This window comes from Lissotriton helveticus, chromosome 2_1, assembly GCF_964261635.1.
Source record: "Lissotriton helveticus chromosome 2_1, aLisHel1.1, whole genome shotgun sequence".
NCBI lineage: Eukaryota > Metazoa > Chordata > Amphibia > Caudata > Salamandridae > Lissotriton > Lissotriton helveticus.
Genome location: NC_136059.1, coordinates 26,479,093 through 26,504,663, shown reverse-complemented (window position 1 = coordinate 26,504,663; position 25,571 = coordinate 26,479,093). Strand labels below are relative to the sequence as shown.

Here is a 25,571-nt window from a genome sequence, read left to right as displayed (position 1 = left end):
AACAGAGTTGTATCAATCGACCTGGTAAAACGACAATCATGTGGCCAATAATAAGTAGTAGGCCCAGTGGACTCCCAAGATGTAGCAGAAGACCAAACCTTGCTACAAATCAAGAGGTTCAAACTGAGAGACTAATCAAATTTGATAAACCTGCAGTGAATAAAGAAGGACTATGCATCAAAGCCTTGGAACTTGTGCCTCTTGAAACTCAAATTGCAACAATTCATCAAGAAAAACCTGTTTACAATGATGTAGCCTCTGACTATACTAATATGAAAAAAGAAGAAGCAACTGCAAAGATTAATACAAATTCTGAAGCAATTCCAACAATTGACAGAACTGCATCTGGCTATTTAATCAATTTCGATGACTTTTCTGAAGATCCAAGTGAACATGAAGAAAATCCAGCAAATAAAACTTTCAAAGAAAAAATAACTGAACTCTTTCATCAACTTGGAGAAACATATCTGATTTCACCATGGATTGAATTGTGGATTGTGTTAGGTGTACTTTTCCTCCTACTCTGGCTCATTTTGGTTTTAAGCTTGGGAAGATTTATTGATGGAAAATACAGTACAATGGACACAGCAAGTCAGAACATCAACTTGGTTCTAAAGCCTCACAGATCCTCTCATGTTGAAAAAAGAGAACTATCATCAGTAAAAATCACAGCCATTCCTATACCTGGTGGTGTAGCATGGGATGCTACTGATTACGACATTTATGGCCCGGTTGAACTCTTGAAATATCCACACCAGTTCAAGGTTTCTCTATGTGACTTTGTATCACCTAGCACTTTCTCTGATGATTAGGACTTTGTATTGATTAATAGTATGATGTCAGATTTAGAAATGTCAGCAGAATTTACAGAACATAATTATTTAGAAGGTTCATCAGATTATGAAGAAATGTATTGCTCTAATCATTATGGTCACCACTATTTGCATAAATCTGCGAATCCTAGAAATGTTTTTACTTATAATCAATGGGAACATTGTCCAACATCGCCAAAAGGCAGCTCAAAAACATTTTATGAGAAATTCCCATACTTCTCAGGGTTTAATCACACTGATCCAGAAGCGTTTTATTTTAAGATTGTAAATAAGACAGGAATGAAAAACATTTTGACAAATACTAAACTGATATATTTTGCAAAATTTTATGAAACATTGTCTAGATTTGGTTTTGAATTTTGGAAAAACAAAATTGAAACAAAAACCATCTGGGGTACAAAAGACTGGCAGGTACAAGGTTTAGAATCATTATTCAGAGCCTGCATGGTCCCAGAACAGATAATATTCCTGAATGACACCATTCAACAAACAACCTGTCTTGGCCTAGCCAGGATAAAAGACTTAAACAAACCGTCTATTCCAAAGCCCATACCTGATAGTAATAGCACTACAGATGTGGAGATAGACGTATCCCATATTTTACACCAAAACAGAACTAATCCTGATTGGAGAAAATGGTTGATCTGGCCCACAGACACTAATAACTGTCAAGATAGATTCCTGAACAAAACACAGGGGTTCAAACAGAACAGGCCAGACCCAAGATATTCCCAGAGACAACATCCAGGGATAATAACAACATACAGTGTAGGAAAACTATGCCTAGAAGGGCTACAGAAATTCACACTACCTGAAATTAAGCAACACTTGACTTTACTTAAAGAAGGTGCTGACTTGCGAGATTTCTTATTGGGACCTCGCAAACAGCCTCAAAAAACGATTACAGATATCTGGCCAATACGCTGTGCGACAACCTCTCTATCCTGTCCTTAATAAACTGCAAGATGATTTTTTGTTACTAGATTGTCCTCCACCTCCGTATGCCGTTCCGTCTGCCCCACTTGATGAGGATACAGACCCCGACTCGGAACAAGAGAAACGAGCCACAAGCTCTATGTTGCCTGCTGATCGTGCATCTGAACTTAGACAGGCCGCTCGTAAAGCACTTCATTGCACTGTCTCTCTTTCTAACATTTTAGATAATATGCAAAGATGGCAGGAAAGGGAGAAGCTATATTTTACTGAGTCATTTGCTGCAGAAGTTATTGAGCTGTTTCGGAAATATTCTGGCAGTATAGAACCTGATGATATAGCAGCTGATTTTAAACAAATGCGTGATGGTCTTTTTACTCTCTCCCAGGTGGCTGCTACGATCAAGACGTTGTTTGAACTACGAAATGACGCTATCCATTTGCGAGAGGAGAAAAAGAAAACAGACGCAGCTGCACGGACGTCTTCGACCGGCGGGGCGCAATCATCTATTTTCGAAACAGATAAGCCTATGATAGTTCATGCAAATCCTATGCGGGAGGCCACGCCTTTGTATGTTCCTCCTAAGCGAATGGGTACAAGCGATGATAAAAGCTCTGTTGATGCTAAGGGCTATTTTATTCATAATTGGGTATATACTCCCTGGAATAGGGCAGATTTAATGGCACTTAAAACATCACCACCCGATCCACGTAAAAATCCAGCCGCTTTCTATGAGGAAGTTGAAGGCGCTATTAACTCTTGTACTATGACTCTGTCTGATATTGACCTATTTTTTGGGTTGATATTGCCGCCAGATATGTGGAGGACAGTGCGTAAAGTTGATGATCGTGCAGTTTATGGGGTGCTATGGGGAGATATAGAACAAGAGGATAAGGATAGGGAGCCTGCACAAAAGCTGTGACACTAGATCTTCCTGCTGCGATATTAACCAAGTTGAATACGATTATTCCCCCTAAAAAGATTGATTGGACTGTTTTAGCGTCGTGTAAGCAAAAGGCAGATGAATCGGTTTCTGATTTCTTTATGCGCTTTGAAGAAGTTTTTCATGATTTTAGTGGCCAGTCGCTAACGGACGATACAGGTCGACATTTGTTTGTAGATAAATATGTCGCAAATTTATTACCAGGATTGGCTAGTCATTTAAAAGCTAGTGAAAGCTCTTGGACTACCTCTTTGCTGGCATCTCTCTTGACGATGGCTCAATATTATGAGCGTCAGGAATTAGAAGCGAAAGGTAGTGAGGATAAGAAATCTAAGGAATTAAAAACTAAGGTTATGTTAGCTCAAGTTTATGGTCCGCCTTCTAGAGGTAATGATAGAGGTGGAGGTGGATCTTATGGTTCTTCCTACGCTCGCTCGAATTTGTCTATTGATCAATGTCCGTATTGTAGGAACTTTGGGCATTGGGCAGCTGAGTGTCCAGCATTGGGCTCACAGCAGTTTACATGTGGTCGGGGGCAAATGAGAAATCGTGCGGGATATTCAGGGCCCAGGGGAAACACAAACGATCGCGCTAGGTTTGATTCTAATGCAAGAGCACAGAATGGGTTTAATAGTTTTGACAGACGTAACCAATATCAAATGTCTGATTATGTGCAGCCTGATTTACATGATTTTGCTTATGCATAGGATTGCCTAGGATGGGGTAAGGAATCAGTTGAAGTTCCAGTAGATCAGAGGGGTCCTTATGTTACAGCACATGTTTTGGGTTCTACTGATCAGTTTCTGGTTGATACAGGAGCTACTTGTAGCGCTCTGTCTAAACAATTGGTTCCAAGGGCTCCCCTGTCTGGCTTAACGATTACATCGATAGGTTTCGATGGAACACCTTTCCCTTAGCCCATTGTCACAACCACTTGCATTGTGTGTTGATAAATTCAGTGCTCCATGTCCGTTTTTGCTCTCCCCAAATACACCAGATAATATTGTGGGTCTTGATATGCTCAAGTATTTCAGAGCTACGATACGATGTTCCCCTGAAGGAGTACGGGTGATTTTGGTGGAGAAGCGTGGCTCAGTGGTTAGAGGCGGCAGACCCGGAAGCTGAGATCGACCGTGGACCAGGGTTCGATTCCCCGCCTCGACGGGTCTCGGGCTCAAAAAATTCCATGGACTCAACAATTCTCGCTCTGGTGCCTACTCAACTCACGGGGTCACACTCTGCGACTCTGGGCAATAGCTTGCTTAATCTCCACTACGGCCCCTCGCGGCGGGATGCCTGGCTTTCACCTTGTGGACACCCTGCCGGGGTTTCTCACAGGGGAATACCAGGACGGGTTCCCTAAGCAAGCGCCGTGACGCTTACGGGCAGCCGTGCGCTTTACAAATCCAGCACATTTACATTTACATCTGAATGATAATTACCCTGTGATGGAAAGAGCTTGTCTTGTTCAGGAGGATACTGCGTTAGCTTCACTCCCAATACTTTATGGGCCACTTCAGATACCGATGTGGGACAGATGGTTATCCCACCGGTACATATCAAAGTTAAGGAGGGAGCTGTATTGCCATGTTTGCCCCAATATAGAATTTCACAGGAGGATGAGGAAGCACTCACACGAATTGTACAGGATCTCATTGAAGTTGGGGTTGTTGAGGAGGTTCCATTTAATGTTTGTAACAGTCCGATTCTCCCTATTCTGAAAAAAGATACTGACACTAGAATGTATCGATTTATAATCAATTTACGAGAAGTAAATAAGATCGTAGTGTCACAATACCCTGTGGTTTCTGACATTACGACACCTCTCACTTTGATTCCCCCAACGGCAACTACGTTCTCTGTTGTAGATTTGAAGAACGCTTTCTATTCAATCCCTATTCATCCTGATAGCCGATATCTGTTCGGTTTCACTTTGAATAATCGATCGTATAGATTTTGTAGAGTTTCTCAAGGCTATACTGAGAGTCCTTGTATCTAAAGCCAAGCATTGAAAAGACAACTTGATTCTTTTGCTCTGCCTGAAGGTGTGGCGCTCATACAATATGTCGATGATATTTTGTTGGCAGCCGATACCCCTGAGCAATGTGAAAAATGCACTTTATCTTTGCTTTCTTTCCTTGCTTCACATCATCATAAAGTATCGCAAAAGAAATTGCAATATTGTAGACCAAAGGTAACCTATTTAGGTCACCTTTTGTCTAAGGAGGGACGTGCACTCACATCAGATCGTATTCAGGCAATTTTAGACACACCAGTACCTTCTACACAGAAATAAGTGTGTGCATTTCTTGGTCTTATGTCTTTTTGTAGGCAATGGATATTAGGGTTTTCATACATTGTTAAACCTCTGTTGGCACTTTTGACAAAAGATACTTCAATACCTCTTCCTTGGACAGATGAATGTGAAAATGCTTTTCGGCAGTTACGACAAGCCCTTTGTTCAGCACCAATATTAGGTACTCCAGATTACATGAAGCCCTTTACACTGTACGTACATGAGAGAGATGGATGTGCATTGTCAGTTTTAGTACAGACACATGGCGATAAGCAACGTCCTTGTGCATATTTTCAGCAGTGCTTGATCCTGTTACTCGAGCGTTGCCTGGATGTTTTCGCTCAGTTGCAGCAACAGCTATGTCAATACGCCAGAGTGCAGAGATAGTTTTGTCACATAAGCTGTTGGTTTTGGTACCCAATGCGGTTGATGCCCTTTTGAATCAGACAAAGACGCAGCATTTAACTAGTGCTCGTCTGACAGGATATGAGCTGACGCTGTTAGCTCCTCACATTACATTGAAGAGATGTGCAACACTAAACCCAGCCAAGTTGTTGCCATTTCCGGTGACGCAGCCCGAGGCTCAAGAAACACACAATTGTATATTGTTGACTGAAGAACAGGCAAAGGGTCGTATTGATTTGCAAGATATGCCCCTTCCAGAAGTAGATGGAGAACTGTGGGTTGATGGGTCTTGTTTGAAGTTGCCAGATGGTACAACTTCAGCCGCGTATGCAATCACCGCACTTCACACGATAGTGGAGACAGCTCGCATACCACAGAAGTCAACTCAAGCAGCGGAACTAATAGCTTTAACACGAGCATGTGAGCTTAGTACTGATTTTTGTGTGAACATTTATACCGATAGCCGCTATGTTTTTGGAGTGGCACATGATTTTGGCCTGCTCTGGAAGGAAAGAGGCTTTCTTACATCACATGGGATGCAGATAATGCACAGAGAACTAGTGCATAATCTTTTGACTGCATTAACATACCCAAAGAGAATAGCTATTGTAAAGTGTAGCTCCCACAAGAAAGTAACAGATAAGGTGGGACAAGGTAATGCCTTTGTAGATCGTGTGGCACGTGAGACTGCGATGCAGAGAAGCACTACTTCCATGTATGTAGTGAAGTCACAAGCTGAACGGTGGCACGATGCTAGGCAAGAAGTATTAGAGATACAGAAAGCCGCTTCTGAGAAAGAACACGAGCAATGGTCTAGAAGTGGAGAGTTGGATGATGAAGGTTGTTGGCGAAATAAGCAGATGGATAAATGGAAGTTGCCCATAGCTTTTGTACAACCTATGGTTCAGATGGCACATGGGCTAACACATTTTGGAGCTTCAGCGATAACAAAATTGCTTTCGCAAGTTTGGGAGCATCCAGAAATTGCTAGCACAGCTAAGAGAGTAGTACAATCCTGTCTGATTTGTCTGCAATACAATCCTGGAAAAGGGACACAAACTCCTGCAGGAGGTTTTGCTACAGCAACTGTACCTTTTGAGGTTTTGCAGATGGATTATATTCAGCTTGAGCGCTGCCATCATTTGAAGTATGTCTTGGTGGTGGTATGTGCCTTTAGTAAATGGATTGAGGCGTACCCCACAAAGGACAATACTGCTATCACTACGGCAAAGATGCGTTTGTAGACTTTTGTGGAGTGATAACGGACCTCATTTCATTGGAGAAGTTATCAAGTATGTACTAAAAGTATTAGGGATCAAATAGAAGTTTCATGCGGTGTATCACCCGCAATCAGCAGGATTGGTGGAAAGATACAATGCTACTCTGAAGTTCAAATTAGCGAAGATACAGGCTTCTACATCTTTGACTTGGCCAGATGCATTGCCACTGGCATTGTTGTCTATCAGATCAGTGCCGCATTCTCAAACAGGTCTCACTCCCTATGAGATTGTGTTTGGGAGACCAATGAATTTCTGGGGAGTTCCTAAACCAAGTTCTGTATATGATGTACCTTGTGTCCTAATGAATGACTATTTGGCACAATTAACTGATAGTTTGGTTTCTATTCATCGAGAGGTTCGAGAAGAACTTCTTGATAGATCTACAGGTGGAGGCTGTAGGAGAGTAGTGTCTGCTTTCCTATGGTCACCCCACGTTTTTCTTTTTGCTTCACTGGTTTTCCAATTAATATGGATGTGGGCCTGCTAATCAGACCCACAGCCCTGCTGTTCTCTCTCTAAATTTAACACCATGTACTTTAGGTACATCACCAATTGGGATTGGGTCACCTTATCAGCCCCTGTATAGTGTACCATAGGTACCCAGGGCATAGGTGCATCCAAGACCTACCAGGGGCTGCAGCATATCTTTTGCCACCCTTGATTGGCCATCCAAACTGACACAACTGGCTGATCACTCAGCTGGGGCAAAGTCGTGTAATCACCCCTTGCTTAGGTATAGTATTCCTATACCTACCATTATATATAGACACATATGCACCTATAAGTCACTCCTATGGCAGGTCTTAACAACCCTGAAGGCAGAGTGCATGGTTTTATTTGAGATGAGGCTCTAGCATGAGCTGAGCCTGTCTGCAGCTTTCGGAACCATGTCCTTATAGCTGTTCTATGATATAGCCACACCATATACTCTTAAGTGCATTATAATCCTCGCGGTTATTGCTAACTTTGGTTTGGATTTATCAAAACATGTCGTGTAAGGTATCATACGCTTTGGAATACTAATCCCTCGCCAGTTCTGTTGACGGGGGTAGCATTCCACCCTTCTAGAGGGCGAAGACATGTGGTTCCTACTAATCCCGGTTAAAGTTAAGCAGAGCCTCAGCATCACAAAATGGATGCTGCTGCCACAGACACAAGTCTGACCTCCTGCTGCTGGGAGCCCTTCCAGCGAGGGAGGCTTGGATAATAGGTTTTCTGTCTGGGGAGGTGCTAGCACCACCCCAGACAGGCCACAGTGTATTGAGGCAGGAAGGGCTAAATGAAATGAGACACTGCCTGGGGCACACAAGGTGTCCAACGCATAGTCCAATTCAAACCGGTGCTGGGGCACTCCAGCCCCAGCTCTGGCGCGAAACTGGACAAAGGGAAAGGGGTGTAACCACCCCCTTCCTGGGTCCCACACATAGGAAGGACCTAGCAGGTAATCCAGCCCCTAAATTTGGTATATAGGTAGGAGCTGAGTCTAAAGACTTTAGATTATCCTGACTGAAACTCTGAAATGAAACTCTGGCCCTTCTATGATCTACTTTGCAAGAAGACGACTGAAGAATCTCCCTTGTGTTCAAGGAGTGACCACCCTGTGCAAGCAGGCACCATCAAGCGATCAACGGTTTACTTTGTCGTTGTTCGGAGCCCGAACACAGAGCCTGACAAGACCCAGACTTCCAGGCTTCCTTCAGCCCGATCCACAGCCACAGCAAAGCTGAGACCCGTGGAGGCAACGCGAGACGTGGGACCGGCCATCTTGGAAAGCCAGCGAATTGCTTTCCGTGCAACTTCTGAGGCACCCTCGAAGTTGTGCATTGGGGATTGGGAAGCCCAAGCCCGAGCACCAACTGCACTGAAGATCAGCCCTTCACACTCCACGAGTTCAGCGTGGGGCCCTTCTGCATTTTCCTGCTTGACGCATCTGTCTGGTCACTTGCCCGTTAGCTAGTGGCTTCTGTGATGATGAACCTTTGAATTTCCAATGCTGGTCTGGTTGCTCCAGACTGGCCCCTGCTTCCCTGAAATGGAGAAGCCCCTCAGACCTTGCTGGTCTGAACCAGAATCCTTCTTTGAATCCAGCATGGGTTGCCTTTGCCAAGGCTTGTTGACTCCAATGCAGAAGCCGACACCACCGACATCGAGACCCTTTGTGGGACAGTCCGTGGCCAGCTCCTGGTTGTCGTCGAATTCTCCTGGTCCACGTGGCAGTGGAGACAAGCTTCGCAACATCACCTGATTGCTTCCCGACATCGCCTGGTTCCTTCCTGGTCACTGGCTAGTGTCCCAGACTCTGTCCCCTCTGCTTTCAGGTACTCTTCATCCTCGATCCACCCTTGGATCCAACCGGACACTCCTCTCCTGGTCACCTGCAGCATCTTTCTCCAAGGTTCCATAGGAATCAACGACGAAACCCGACACACTTTGGGACCTATGCACCCGCTTCCTGTGGGTGAGGTAACATGGGTACTTCGGTACTCCTTTGAAGATTGACTATCCTAGTGTACTAGTTTTACATAGTTTATTCCTAGTCCAGTCGGAAGTGCCCTAAAAGAACTACTTTCTAATTCTTTCGTTCCCATTCTAACTCTATGGTAACTCGCATGTGTGTAAAGACACTGCACACGCATCCCGTGGGCCTCCCACTTCCTATCCTTTGGTAGTGCAGTGTAGCCCCAGCTAGGCCCTAGGCCCTAGGCCTATCCTTTGTTCGTGATGTGGTTCTTATACCACTATTTTAGTATGTGGTTCGAAGTGCCCCTAGGGCATTACTGTATATTGTGCAGCTTATTGTGTGTTAATTGAGTAACTTGTTATGTGCTTGTGCCTCTGACCTCATAAAGAGGTCAGAGGATTGTTTTTAGTAATAAATATATATATATATTTTATATAACCTGTGTGGTGTCCTTTCACTTGGTATTAAAGGGGTTACATATGGTAAAACAGCTTGCTTCACATGCCCTCTTGAGTTTAGCCTAAGACTACTCTGTCCATGCTACCACTAGGATAGCTGGTATATAAGGTTGACTTTACAACCATCACCATAAGGGTTGTTTGGACTGGTGCAAGGTGCTCACTAGAATAGTGAACATCATATACCAAGCCAACTTCTCACATTGGTGTGCAGCGGTTGGGATTTGAGCTTGCTGTTGTATTACCAATTGTAATCTTTGAGATATCATTTGAAAGATCACATCAGGTACCATAGGTACATATAACAAGACTTAGAATACATACGTTCTTCTGAACTTAGTTGTTGTAGACCAAAGGGCCTAGCACACCCTGACTACAACTCCTAGAGAGGTTTAGTAGGAAACACTTAGTGTAGGTAGGTGCACACACCACACCTCACTAGACCATGTCTGGCACAGGTGACCCATCTGGATCTCTACCTGTGGGGAGTGACCCTCCCAGGGCACCCTCCAGATATGGCATGCTCAACTTCCGAGAGATGAGACACTTGTGTACCTCAAGGAGATTGAAACAGGGTTCCAACCCTACCCTTCCAGACCTGATAGAACTCCTAGAGAGAGCAGATATTGAGAAGGCCTCTAAACCAGGCCCCTCAGATAATACAGGTGAGGGTGTACCCTCCACAGAAGATGACTCCCCAGTCCCAGAAGAGGAAGATGGGGAGGTTGAAGAAGATTCTGAGGAAGAGGTAGGTGGCCAAACTATAGTCAGGAGACTTAGCCAGGCTAACTTAAGCCAACTTGGGGCTGAGGATGGGGCAGCCCCATTCAGGCCTCCAATTGGGTTTAATCAAAGGTATAGGAGGGACAGATCCAACTCAGGGGGATCTCTCCACTCCAAAGCTTCAAGGGGTTCTAGAAGGGGAATGACTACCCCTCAGAGAAAAGAACACCAGGCTAGGATGAGGGAAGTCCAGATCAGAATAGAGAAGGAAGAACTTGCCCTAGCCAAAGCAAAACTTGCTTTAGCAAGGGAGCAAAAGTTAAGTGGATTAGATTCCACTGGTGGCAGCAATATCCCTAAGGATAAAGACAGGTCCTATGACAATAGACACCTGAGTAAGATTGTGCCCCCCTACAGAAATGGGGATGATATCCACAAATGGATAACTGCTTTGGAGAGGGCCTGCAAAGTACAGCAGATCCCCCAAAGTCAGTGGTCAGCAATCTTGTGGCTCTCCTTTGCAAAAAAAGGAAGAGACAAGCTCCTCACAGTTAGTGATGATGATGCTAACAATTACACTGTCCTGAAGAGTGCTCAAATTGATGGGTTTGGCCTAACCACTGAACAGTACAGGTTGATGTTCAGAGATACCCAGAAAACACAGAATCAGGACTGGACTGATTTTGTTGATTGTGCCACTAAGGCTCTGGAAGGTTGGTTACTGGGAAGTAAAGTTAGGGACTATACAGGATTGTATAATTTGATCATGAGAAAGCAAATCCTTAATAATTGTCAGAACCAGTTGTTGCACCAACACCTGATTGACTCAGATCTGACCTCTCCCCAAGAAATGGGAAAGAAGGTGGACAAATGGGTCAGAACCAGGGTTAAGCAGAGACCCCAGAACCAAGGTGGTAATCAGAAAAAGGCAGACCAAAAAGGTGGGGAACAGAAACAAAAAGACCAGAAGTCTTTTTCAGACCCCCAAAATACTTCTAATGAGGGGGGGTCCCAAAATTCCAAGAAAAAGAAGAAAGAAGGTCCAAAGAAACCTTGGTGTACTTATTGTAAAACTGCCTCTCACTGGTTTAGTGAGTGCACCAAGAAAGGTACAGCCCTGCCCTTACCACTGTGGCCCCTAAGGCATCTGCACCCCCTAGTACAGTTAACAGTGGTAGTTCCCAACCCAAGGCTATAGTGGGGTAAACCATGGGTACTGAGATGGATTCTGACCTAGTCAGGATAGCAACTCAGGCTGTGTTTTTGTCTGTAATGTGGACATGGCTATGTCCACTTCTGTGAGTCCCAGTACCCTGGGCAAGTACAGGCAAACGCCTTTAATCAATGACAAAGTGGCTCAGGCCTACAGGGACACATCTGCCAGTGTCACTATGGTGACACCTAACTTTGTGGACCCTGGACAGATTGTACTGGGTGATAATTACCTGGTGACCAATGCTAGCAATGTCACTACTACACATAGTGTGGCAGTTGTTAACTTCTCCTGGGGAGGGGTAACTGGCCTCAAAAGAGTTGTGGTAAGTGCAGACCTCCCAGTTGAATGTCTTTTGGGCAATGATCTTAAATCCTCAGTATGGTCAGAAGTGGAGAATAGGACTCATGCAGAGATGTTAGGCATATCAGCTCATGTCCTTGCTGTGACCAGGTCACAGGCCAGAAAATGCCAAACTGAAGAGGCCTTGGATTCCGAAACTATGGACCGAGTGCCATCCAAGAGAAAGAGCAGTAGGGTTAAGGCAGTGCCTTCCCCCCTGACCTCAAGTGAGGATCAGCCTTCTCAGGAAGCTGATTCTGAGACTCCTGAAGGAACTGTCCTAGAAGAGCTTGAACCTGACCAGGTTGAGTTTCTTGGGACAGGGGTACCTTCAAGGGCAGACTTGAGGCAGGCAGTTAGACTGCTCCTCTCTTGAACCCCTCAGACAGCAAGCTGCTTCTGAGGCTGCTGGGAATGCTACAGGTACCCTCAAAGTTTACTGGGATGAAGGACTCCATTATTCTGAGGGTAGAGACCCCAAGCCTGGTGCTTTCAGGAGGTTGGTCACACCTCAGGCCTTTAGTGGTTTCCTTCTAGCCTTAGCCCATGATATTCACTTAGCAAGACATCTAGGCCAGAACAAGACTTGGGACAGGCTTGTCCCTCACTTTCACTGGCCCCATATGTCAGAAGATGCCAGGTAGTTTTGTCGCTCCTGTGTAACCTGCCAAGCGAGTGGCAAATCAGGTGGCACAACAAAGGCCCCCCCCCCCCCCCATACCACTACCAGTGGTGGGGGTTCCCTTTGAAAGAGTAGGGATTGACATTGTTGGACCAATGGATCCGCAAACAGACTCTGGGCACAGATTTATACTGGTGGTAGTGGATCATGCCATCAGGTATCAAGAAGCTATTCCCCTAAGGACCACAACAGCACCTGTTGTGGCAAGAGCCCTCCTGGGAGTTTTCTCAAGAGTGGGCTTTCCAAAGGAGGTTCTCTCAGACAGAGGTGCAAACTTCATGTCTGGGTATTTGACTGCAATGTGGAAGGCGTGTGGTGTTAATTACAAATTCACTACACCCTACCATCCACAGTGCAATGGGCTTGTTGAAAGATTTAACAAGACCCTAAAGGGTATGATCAAGGGTTTACCTGAAAAGCTTAGGTGAAGATGGGACACCCTTCTACCCTGCCTTCTGTTTGCTTACATAGAGGTCCCACAAAAGGGGGTTGACTACAGCCCTTTTGAGCTTTTGTTTGGGCATCCTGTAAGAGTAACCCTATGTTTGGTAAAGGAAGGATGGGAGTTACCTCTCAGAAAGCCTAAGCTAGACATTGTGGACTATGTACTTGGTCTCCGCTCCCGGATGGTGAGTACATGAAGAAGGCGTCCCAAAACCTTGAGGCTAGCCAAGAACCTCAAAAAGCTTTGCATGACCAAAAGGCTGTGCTGACTGAGTACCAGCCAGGACAGAAGGTGTGGGTGTTGGAGCCAGTGGCCCCAGAAGCACTCCAAGACAAATGGTCTGGACCGCACACAATTGTTGAGAAAAAGGGAGAGGTCACCTACTTGGTAGACCTTGGAACCCCTAGGAGCCCCCACAGGGTGCTCCATGTCAACAGACTCAAAGCATATGCTGACAGGGCAGACATGGGCTTGCTCATGGCTACAGATGAGGGACAGGAGGAAGAGAGTGACCCTCTCCCAGACCTGTTGACTCAAAACCCTGATGATGGTTCAGTTGATGGGGTGACCTTAGCTGGCAGCCTCACTGACCATCAGCAACAGGACTGTAGACAAGTTCTGCAGTCCTTCAGACATATGTTTTCCTTAACACCTAGTCAGACTAACTGGTGCACCCATGAGGTGGAAACTGGTGACAGTCTGCCTGTGAAGAGTAAGATCTACAGGCAACCTGACCATGTCAGGGATTGTATAAAGACTGAGGTGCAGAAAATGTTGGAGCTGGGAGTAATTGAGCCATCAGAGAGCCCCTGGGCCAGGCCAGTAGTCCTTGTACCAAAACCTCACACCCAAGATAGTAAGAGAGAGATGAGGTTCTGTGTGGACTATAGAGGTCTCAGTGCTATCACTAGGACAGATGCTCACCCAATTCCAAGAGCAGATGAGCTCATTGATAGATTGGCTTCTGCAAAGTTTCTGAGCACATTTGATTTGACAGCTGGCTATTGGCAGATCAGGTTAGCTGAGGATGCCAAGGCCAAAACTGCTTTCCCAACGCCAGGAGGTCATTACCAATTTGTGGTGATGCCCTTTGGCTTGAAGAATGCACCTGCCACTTTCCAAAGGTTGGTGAACCAAGTCCTCACTGGGTTGGATGACTTTTGTGCAGCTTATCTTGATGATATTGCTGTCTTCAGCTCCACCTGGGAGTATCACCTGATCCACCTGAAGAAGGTTTTGGAGGCCCTGCAAAAGGCAAGCCTAACTATCAAGGCCACTAAGTGCCATATAGGGCAGAGTAAGGTTGTGTACCTGGGCCACCTGGTAGGTGGGGGCCAGGTTCAACCACTGGAGAGTAAGATCCAGACCATAAAGGACTGGTCTCCTCCAACCACCCAGACACAGGTCAGAGCTTTCTTGGGCCTGCCTGGGTACTACAGAAAATTTGTCAAGAATGATGGGTCCATTGTGACACCACTCAATGACTTGACTTCAAGGAAGATGCCAAAAAAGGTTCGGTGGACAGTAAGCTGTCAAAAGGCATTTGATGACCTGAAGAAGGCCATGTGCTTTGCACCTATCTTAAAGAGTCCTGACTTCTCCAAAGAGTTTATTGTCCAAACAGATGCTTCTGAGTTGGGGGTGGGAGCTGTGCTTTTACAACTTATTGTAGATGGTCAAGACCAGCCCATTGCTTTTATTAGCAGAAAGCTGACCCCTAGAGAGAAACTATGGTCAGCTATTGAGAGGGAGGCCTTTGCTGTGGTTTGGGCCCTGAAGAAGCTGAGGACATTCTTGTTTGGCACTCACTTCAAAATTCAGACAGACCATACGCCCCTCTTCGGGCTAAATCAGATGAAGGGTGAAAATCCCAAACTACTCAGGTGGTCCATTTCCCTACAGGGGATCAACTTTACAGTGGAGCACAGACCAGGGACTGACCATTGTAATGCAGATGGTCTCTCCAGGTACTTCCACTTAGAACATGAAGACACAAATGGTCAAGGTTAGTCTAATGTCCCAGCATGGGGGGGGGGATGTAGGAGAGTAGGGTCTGCTTTCCTATGGTCACCCCACTTTTTGCTGTTTGCTTCACTGGTTTTCGACTTAATGTGGCTGTGGGCCTGCTAATCAGACCCACAGCCCTGCTGTTCTCTCTCTAAATTTAACACCATGTACTTTAGGTACATCACCAATTGGGATTGGGTCACCTTATCAGCCCCTGTATAGTGTACCATAGGTACCCAGGGCATAGGTGCATCCAAGGCCTACCAGGGGCTGCAGCATATCTTTTGCCACCCCTGGCTCGCCATCCAAACTGACACTACTGGCTGATCATTCAGCTGGGGCAAGGTCGTGTAATCACCCCTTGCTTAGGTATAGTATTCCTATGCCTACCATTATATATAGACACATATGCACCTATAAGTCACTCCTGTGGCAGGCCTTAACAATCCTGAAGGCAGAGTGCTTCATATGTGAGATGAGGCTCTAGCATGAGCTGAGCCTGTCTGCAGCTTTCAGAACCATGTCCTTATAGCTGTTCTATGATATAGCCATACCATATACTCTTAAATGCATTATAATCCTCGCGGTTATTGCTAACTTTGGTTTGGCTTTATCAAAACATGTCGTGTAAGGTGTCATATGCTTTGGAATACTACCCCCTCGCCAGTTCTAGCGATGGGGGTAGCATTCCACCCTTCTAGAGGGCGAAGACATGTTGTTCCTATTAATCCCGGTTAAAGTTAACCAGTGCCTCAGCATCACAAAATGGATGCTGCTGCCACAGACACAAGTCTGACCTCCTGCTGCTGGGAGCCCTTCCAGCGAGGGAGGCTTGGACAATAGGTTTCCTGTCTTGGGAGGTGCTAGCACCACCCCAGACAGGCCATAGTGTATTGGGGCAGGGAGGTTTGAATGAAATGAGACACTGTCTGGGGCACACATGGTGTCCCTTGCATAGTCCAGTTAAAACAAGTGCTGGGGCACTCCAGCCCCAGCTCTGGCATGAAACTGGACAAAGGGAAAGGGGTTTAACCACCCCCTTCCTGGGTCCCACCCATAGGAGGGACCTAGCAGGTAATCCAGCCCCTAAATTTGGTATATAGGTAGGAGCTGAGTCCCAAGACTTTAGATTATCCTGACTGAAACTCTGAAACAAAACTCTGGACCTTCTACAATCTACTTGGCAAGAAGACGATTGAAGAATCTCCCTTGTGGTCAAGGAGTGATCACCCTGTGCAAGCAGGCACCATCAAGCGATCAACGGTTTGCTTTGTCATTGCTCGCGCCGGAGTCCGAACACAGAGCCTGACAAGATCTTCCAGACTTCCTTCAACCCGATCCACAGCCACAGCAAAGCTGAGACCTGTGGAGGTGACGCAAGATGTGGGACGGGCCATCTTGAAAAACCAGTAAATTGCTTTCCGTGCAACTTCTGAGGCACCCTCGAAGTTATGCATTGGGGATTGAGAAGCCCTAGCACCGAGCACCCACTGCACCGTAGATCTGCCCTCCACACTCCACGAGTTCTGCATGGGGCCCTTCTGCATTTTCCAGCTTGACGCATCTGTCCGGTCACTTGCCTGTTGGCTAGTGGCCTCTGTGACAATGAACCTTTGAATTTCCAATGCTGGTCTGGTTGCTTCAGACAGGCCCCTGCTTCCCTGAAAATAAGAAGCCCCTCAGACCTTGCTGGTCTAAACCAGAAGCCTTCTATGAATCCTGCGTGGGTTGCCTTTGCCAAGGCTTGTTGACTCTAATCCGGAAGCCGTCACTGCCGACAGCGAGACCCTTCGTGGGACAGTCTGTGCCCAGCTCCTAGTTGTCGTCGACACCTCCTGGTCTACATGGCAGAGGAGATAAGCTTCACAACATCACCTGATTGCTTCCCGACATCGCCTGGTTCCTACATGGTTCCTTCCTGGTCACTGGCTGGTGACCCAGACTCTGTCCCCTCTGCTTTCAGGTCCTCTTCATCCTCGATCCACCCTTGGATCCAACCGGACACTCCTCTCCTGGTCGCCTGCAGGATCTTTCTCCAATGCTCCATAGGAATCACAACGAAACCCGACACACTTTGGGACATGTGCACCCGCTTCCTGTGGGTGAGGTAACGTGGGTACTTCGGTACTCCAGTGAAGATTGACTATCCTAGTGTCCTAGTTTCACGTAGTTGATTCCTAGTCCAGTCGGAAGTGCCCTAAAAGAACTACTTTCTAATTCTTTCGTTCCCATTCTAACTCCATGGTAACTCGCGTGTGTGTAAAGACACTGCACATGCATCCCATGGGCCTCCCACTTCCTATCCTTTGGTAGTACAGTGTAGCCCCAGCGATTCCCTTGTCCCTAGGCCTATCCTTTGTTCGTGACGTGGTTCTTATACTACTATTTTAGTATATGGTTCGAAGAGCCCCTAGGGCATTACTGTATATTGTGCAGCTTATTGTATGTTGATTGAGTAACTTGTTATGTGCTTGTGCCTCTGACCTCAAGAGTTCAGAGGATTGTGTTTCGTAATAAATACATATATTTTTATATATAACCTGTGTGGTGTCCTTTCACTTGGTATTAAAGGGGTTACATATGGTAAAACAGCTGGCTTCACATGCCCTCTTGAGTTTAGCCTAAGACTGCTCTGTCCATGCTACCACTAGGATAGCTGGTCTATAAGGTTGACTTTACAACCATCACCATAAGAGTTGTTTGGACTGGTGCAAGGTGCTCACTAAAATAGTGAACATCATATACCAGGCCAACTTCTCACAAAGGCCATGAACTCCGACCTGGTGACTTCATCCTGGTAAAGTCATTTGAGAGGTCGAGCAGTCCGGAGCCGAGATGAGGTGGACCAGAGCAAGTGCTACTTGCAACGAGAACAGCAGGCGAGTTACGAACCGGAAAAACTGGATACACAGCATCCATTGTCGGCGAGTACTTCTTGCCTTGGTGGAGCCTGCTGTGTTGACTGATCATCGAGAGTATCTGACTGCGGAGAAAAGCCACGCCGTGACAACTGACGGATCTGAGGAGTTCTTCCCGGACCCGACAATCCCTGGAGCAACGAGATATAATTTGAGACCGAGAAAGGAATCTGCAGTATCTGTGAAAGTTGTCTGAGCATTCCCTGGGTTTGTGAAACGGAGAGCCGATGTGGCAAGGGGGGGATCAGCCATGCATTAGAGTAGTGACACCCGTCTTGGCCCGTGGTGAAGAAATCAACGGCTACTCAGGGGTAAGAGCTCTGACAACTACTTTAGTTTCTGGAAGAATTATTTTAGTACTGTTATTGAAATGGAGAGAAAGAACGTTTTTTGTCCTATAGGATTTATTGCCGCTTTGGTGGTTATGGCAACAATCACCTGGTTTGTCGAGAAGATAACTCCTGCTCGTGAGTTGTTTGTTGCTACTACGCCGATACCGGAGGAGCATCTCTTCTTTACTCTTCCGTATCATGAGCAGATGCATCGTCAATCTTACTTCAACAACACTTTTATTCAGGTGTTGCATCATACACATAATGCAACAAACATTACCAACTGTTGGGTATGTGGTATGATACCTGCTCATCAAAAGAAAGGAGGAACACCTTTTATACCTCTTCCTTTCTCGTATAATGGCTCTTGTCGAGCCTGGAATACGCTTTTGTTTGCATCTAGAACGTGTACAGTGGGTGGACTTCTTTTCCGCCTTAATAAAGTATGTTATCAGGACAAGGATGGGTACCCCCAAGCTAATGGAACTAAATGGGAATGGAAAGAGTACCAACCGGATAATATTTCAAGGCCATATGTCTTCACCAACACAAGAGACTTTGCTGAAAGTGAACGATTTGTGATTTCTGTTACAAAGACTAAAGCAGACTTATGTGTGCAGAATACTGGACGAATTCCAGTTGGAATAAGTGATTGTGTTTTGATTTTAAATATTGATGGTGTAAATAATAGTACTTTACAGCCTCTCACAATTCTTATTTGTGTGTGGTAATTATGGATATTATCGATTACCAGTTGGGTGGTCAGGTATATGTTATGTATCGTTTTTATTGCCTCCTGTATTCTTGGCTCCTGCACCATACCATCGAGATTTTAAACTGTTTAATGACATCACCAAGAATAGATACAGAAGGACAATAAGTACAGAAGATGTAGATCAGACAGATACTAGTCTACAACAATATGTTGATTGAAATCTGGGACTATTTTCCTTTGTGGGTGCTGCATTAAACAGTAGGAAAGTGCAACGATTGACTAAGGTTGTGGAAGCTGTTACAAATCAAGCAGCTATAGCGCTTGGAAACATTACAGAAGAATTGCAGATTGCTAGAATTGATTCTAGATGTGATGTTAGCTGACCGAGGTGGTGCATGCCGCATTATCGGAAGCAGTTGTTGTGTGTTTATCCCTTAACATTCACCGTCAGTATATAATGCAATAAGTAAGTTACATAAAATTGCTGCGGAAGTTCATACAGAAAATGGTACCTGGTCTTCAGTTTAGTTTACAGTTTCAGTTTTATTTTTATTATGATAAAGGAACTCCTTGGAGGTCCACATAAAAATCAAAATATACATACCAAGCAAAGCACATAAAAATTATCTTACCAACACTCCATAAAAGAAAAGTAATATGAACAACTTAATACAGATCCAAAAAACATTTAAAAAAACCATATAATTTAAAACAAAACATTTCATTCGGTGGGTTAATCAAGGCCGCCTGCAATGATGAAGCTGAAAGAATGTTGAGTTGAAGGCAAATTGGTCGTAACCATCTACGCCTAAAAGGCATCAGGGCAGGACAAACAAAAATAACATGATTTAAGTCCTGGTCATACATCTGACAAAGATCACAAAGTGCTGAATGTCCATACCATCTAGCACACAGATCTTTCAACGGAAGCAGATTTTGTCTTAATAAGTACACTAAGCGACGAACGCCATGAGAGATGTTCCAGTACATATAAGGTTGAGCTTTCCGCAAAATACAGGACTCTATAACAGGAGTACTACCTTTTTTTAACAGCCGGGAATCTCTATCCTGACGAAACCCCAGTTCCCATGTGGAAGATTTCAAGATAATTTTTAATTGATAAGATGATAAAGAAAACAATGTCTCTTCATCCAATTTCAATTGCACCACTGCGAATCTGAAGTTTTTTACAAGTAAAGAGTAGTCATTAAAGTTTCCCAGCAATTCATTTTTTAAAAGCTCTCTTAAGGTATTGGACTCACTTTTTGCTATACCTACTACCCAACGTATAACACTGGCCAAACCTTGTACCCAACTGCTGCGTAATCCCAATTCCTGTCTTAAGGAAACAGTAGAATTTGCTGTGCTAACAGATAACAAACTACGCAGAATTTTCCCTTCTGCGCAGTTTAAAAAACTCCATTTCTTTAAATCTGTTAACTCTATGCCATATAATAGGGAAGCAGGGACTTTTGCTCTAAAAACATCAAGAAGAATAGAAAAATGCCTTCTCCCTGTTGCTTTGTATAATGATACTAAGCTCTTTCCCTGTGAAATAGCCTTCCGGGAATTATTATCCAAATGTGCTTTGTCACTTAGATTACTTGTGACAATTTTGCCCAAAAAGGTATAAACTTTCACAATTTCTAATTTTTGGTCCCCCACCCTCCAAGGAAAATTAAGAAATTTAGGTTTCTTTTTACCGGAGAAACACATCACTTTACTTTTTGCCGTATTTATCAATATGTAATGGTTTTTGGCGTATTCAGACAGCGCTTGCAAACGATTATTCAAGCCCTTCGGGGTAAGATCCAAAATCAGGATATCATCTGCATACATAAGGCATGCGATTGGAACTCCACCCAAAGACGGGGCAATACCAGCGCATGCTGAGAGGGCCGCAGGTAAATTAACTGTATAAAGGGAAAACAGCAAAGGAGCCAGCAGGCAACCTTGCTTTAACCCGTTAGAAGTGAAAATTATTTTAGATAAACCACGTTCACCTCCCAGTAAAACTCTACACCAGGTATCTGAGTAAAGTGCACGAATTAATTTAATAAGAAAAGGAGGCATACCTAAATCAAATAACTTTCTCCAAAGCAATATTCTATCCACTTTGTCAAAAGCGGTGGAGAAGTCGATAAAGGCGCCGTAAACCTGACCACCACGGACTTTCACATATTTTTCCGTAATAACATGAAGAGCGGTCAGGTTGTCTAAGGTTCCGTGACTTTGTCTAAAGCCTGTTTGTTCAACAGGCAAGATTTTAAACTCAGTTACCCATTGGTTCATTAAAATAAGAACACATTTTGCGAAAACTTTACCAATGGCGTCAAGCAAAGCGATTTGGCGATAATTTTGAGGAAGATCTCTTGCCCCTTTTTTATATAAAGGAACAATGATACTTCCTTTCCAGGAGGGGGGGACTATTCCATTCAAAAAGCAAAATTTAAATACAGGAAAGAGAATTTTGCTCCAAAGTTCACTCTGGTGTTTTAAAACAGAGATGGGGATTTTATCTGGCCCCATCGCACCAGAGGAACGCATGTTCTTAATAGCAAATTCAATATCCTTTATCGATGGGCAATCAAATATATGGGAGACATGATTAAATTCCACAGTAGAAAATTGAGAATTATTATTACTGTACAAATTCTCAATATATTGGACCCAAATCTGTTCCTCAATGGCAATAGGGGTGGCGCTGGCTCTGGTCCCACATCCCTTGCCAATTAAAGACCAGAAAGTCTTGGCTCGGCCATTGTACGAAGCTTCTCTCAGTTGAATCCAGAGAGAGTCTTCCTTATTACGCTTTAAACGGGCTTTAAGCCTAACTCTTCTTCTTTTTAAAATTAACAACCTTTGCTTGGCTTCTTGGGAAAATGATAAATATTGCCCCCTTATTACTTTATTCATTTCTCTGTTTAAAGCACGCAAAGGACAAGGAACTGTAGAAAGTTTTTTCACAGAGGGTTTCTTTTCCGCTATGGAAATTATCGATTCTAAAAAATTAGCAAAACCTAACAGCTCTCTCCCTTCCCAAAGAGATAAACTCTTGACCGTTTGGTTCAACAGAGCCTCCAAACTTTCAAAAGTGCGGAAGCTCCAGAAACATTTCCCAGAATTGGAGTCAAAATTCACCAGGTCCGTATCCATACTCCAAGAATCTACTTTTGGAAGACTGACAGAGACTAAAAGCATCAACGCATTATGGTCACTAAGATTAGACTCTATGACCTTCATATTTTTCAACCGGGAAAATAAGGCGTAATCTGCCATAACATAATCTATAATAGATTTTCCCATGTTTGACTTATGCGTGAAAGCAGCTGGGATGTCAGAAGGGAGCCTCCCATTTACTATTAAACAGTCAACTTTATGTAGACCTTCTAGGACAAGTTTACCTCTTTTGTTGGTTTTAATTTTGACTGGAAACTGGGCCGGAGGTATATTCAAAGACTCCTCCCTGAGAATGTTTCTGAATACATCCAATCCACAGTTGGATATGTTACAATTCAAATCCCCAAACATTAATACATGAGGAGGTGGAGAAGCATCCATAATTTTAGTTAAAAAGGAGAACAATGTTTTTAAACTATCATTATAGCAACAATTTGGGGGAATATAGATGTTTATTACTACCAACGATGAATTCGGGGAATCCTCAAATACATCTTTTAAGGTTACTGCCTGGAACAACTTCCCTGGATCGAGATAGTGTGAATAGTTCCATTTTATTCTATTTGTTAATAAACATGCTATTCCTCCCTTTGCATGGCCTCTTCTAGAAGCAATAGCACCGTTTTCCAACACAAAATAATCCTTTTCAAGCGCTAATCTACCTTCCACCCATGTTTCTTGTAAACAGATTATATCTGCCTCATTGGAATCTAAAAAGCCTAATTTCTCCTTATGGTCTTTAAAGCCTGAAGTATTCCACGACATAAACTTCAACTCTTTGTTAAAAATTTGAATGCAGTTTGTTACTGGAACCAGATGTACTTGCTAAAACTCCAGGTAACCAACTCCACTTAGACTGATCATCATTCACAGTTTGTTTAAGTGGAGGGTTTTTGTATAACACTCGCCTTTCATTCCTAGATATGCATATTTTTAAGTCCTCCGATCTAGTACTAGAACAATCAGATGAAAGCAAACCTATACTGGGGGAAGATGACAGATTGGCCACAGCATTTTGTACCTGGTCTTTTGCGGTATGACTTCTGCTTGGGGCTGGAAAATACTGACTATCCTATGTATAATTATTGCGATCATTTTTACATGCTGTGTATGTATTCAATGTGGTCCGATGTTATGCTCTATATGTATAAGCAGAAGACATGTTGTATTTGGCAACTATCGTAACAATTCAGTGGACTCCATTTTGTATTTGCAGCAGCCATTTTGTCTGCCACATGTTGCCATGTGCTCACCATGTGCTTTGTCCTACCTTCTTGTTAACTACGTTTGAAATCTGCCCAGCAACAAGCTATATTTAACATTTCCTGTTCTGGCTCATGCCCAGTAAGGTCTGCAGCTGTTAGTGATTAGTTCCAGATAGGAATGTGTTTACCAGTTCTCAAGAACCGTTGACACCGCCCACTCATCGATTGTGCCTTCCAATATGTCCTTATATGTACATGAAACTTGCTCTTGTGTTTGTACCGCCTTCTTTTGAGCCCCTCTATGTGTATAAAAGGGGCAGTGTGCTCTTAGTTCGGTGTGCTACTTCATACAATACTGAAGGGTGTTGTTTGGATCGCAGTACCCCCTCATGAGGTGTAATAAATATTGTTTTTCTATTTCCAGTTTCCGTGCCAACTTCTTCTTATGGTCTGAGGACTTTGTGCGCAGAAGGGCGAACCCCTTGCACTGGTAGGCCTTGCTGATGTTTACTACTACACCACCAGGGCATGTAGTCCAGCAAGGAGGGTTGCACTGGTGGAAGACTGCTGGAGAATGTCACCGTCAACAGGTAGGGGAAGTGGTTCCAAAGAGCTCTGTGGCGAAGAGCACAATCCCCTGTCAGGTACTGAGGCTAGTGTGCAAGTGTGCCCCCAATCAAAGCGTAATTATTCAGTACTTTGTCCCTGCTGCCAGGCAGGAATGAAAAATAATAAGGTGGGACAAAGGTTCAGGACTGACCACTAGCACGCAAGGATTTTTAAAGGACATTAAAGCAAACAAATGGATAGCAGGGGGATGTCTTTAACTACACAAGAGAAGTTACAATAGGTCTCGAATACTAAACCTAATAAAACATAAACTTTTCTGTTTCATTTTTTAATGGCAGGCAGTGGTCCCTGGGACAATTGCCTGCCCTTAAAAAATGTTTTTAGAGTCACTCATAAGAGGGGAAGGGGTCCCCTGAGTACCCCTTTCAGTTTGTAAGTGGTTTACCACCCTTCACAGAAGGGTGGTAAATTTACCACCCTTCACCGAAGGGTGGTGAATTGTGACTATTTTGCGACCGCAGTTTGCCATCGCAAAACAGTCATACATAGCTTTTGGAGATCGAAATTAGTAAGAGAACGTCCTTTTCGAATAGTGAGTCGCAAAACACTATTTTGCGAGTAGCAAATTTTTTGCGAGTCACAAAATAGTGTTAGTACATGGCCCTGGAGAGTTTTGCATGCGCAAACGGGTCGTACATCTGGCGTTACTTTCTGCCTTTTCAAGTATTATAGCAAACTTTTGTGATCCAATGTCTTCACTTTCAATCTCCTGTTTTTCTTTAAAAAAAATACAGGCAATATAGTAAACCAAATGTATTCTGAGTTACATGTTCATTAAAAACTATTGGCTGGGATATTTAGGTATATTCATTACGACTTTGAAATGTGGATTTGAGAAAAACTCAACCAGAGTGTACAGGTAACGCCTTTAATGGGTTTTGTCCTGTTAGTGCGTTTCTTTTTCTTTCAAATGTGCAATTTTATGCGGATGGTTTGTAGCATTGCTAACGCGCATGTGATTGTTTTTTTTGCAGAAGAAACTGATAGCAACATGGTGTTTGTAGCCAAATGTACTTCTTCTATTATCACATAATTGGAAGCACCGTCCTAGTATTCCCCGAGTTTTCCTTCTTGTTGTTGGCAGAGCTGTGTTGTCGATGTAAAGTTATGGGTAGGCCAGGCAAAATTTCAATTACGCCTGAGTAATCAGAGTGATTCCAGTAATTCAGCATTATTCTTTGATGCAGAAGTGCCAATAATAACGAGATTATGCCCACTTGCATAATTAAGAGTATTTTTTGGGGAAAATCCTACAACAAGAGCTCCTTTACATACACAAGTGGAGGATTGCACTGCTAATTATCTTCTGTTGTATTTAGTGCTACTTCTTAGTGCAAAATGCATTCTCACGTAATTTTTAGATGCAAGGGAGAGGTTTGTGCAAATAAAACTGCACCAAATACAGAATTACTCTCCTTACATAATTCTGTGGAATCTCACTGACTTGTTTGGTAATTCTGTGTGATTACGCTACGCACAATTAAGTGAGTTACACCCAGTCTATTCATGAGTTGAAAAGCATTCACAAAGAAAATGCATCCTACGTTTCTATTTGTTAATGTCGCTGCTG

At 44.0% G+C, this 25,571-nt stretch overlaps 1 protein-coding gene across 1 annotated transcript in view; it reads left to right on the top strand.

The window, feature by feature from the left end:
- Window positions 1-1,998: 1,998 nt before the first annotated feature.
- LOC144820040 (vomeronasal type-2 receptor 26-like) overlaps window positions 1,999-25,571 on the top strand; it is a 195,959-nt gene continuing 172,386 nt past the window's right edge. Inside the window, exon 1 of the mRNA XM_078677695.1 lies at window positions 1,999-2,415. Within this exon, the coding sequence (XP_078533821.1) occupies window positions 1,999-2,415 (417 nt within the window). The remainder of the gene's footprint in view (window positions 2,416-25,571) is intronic.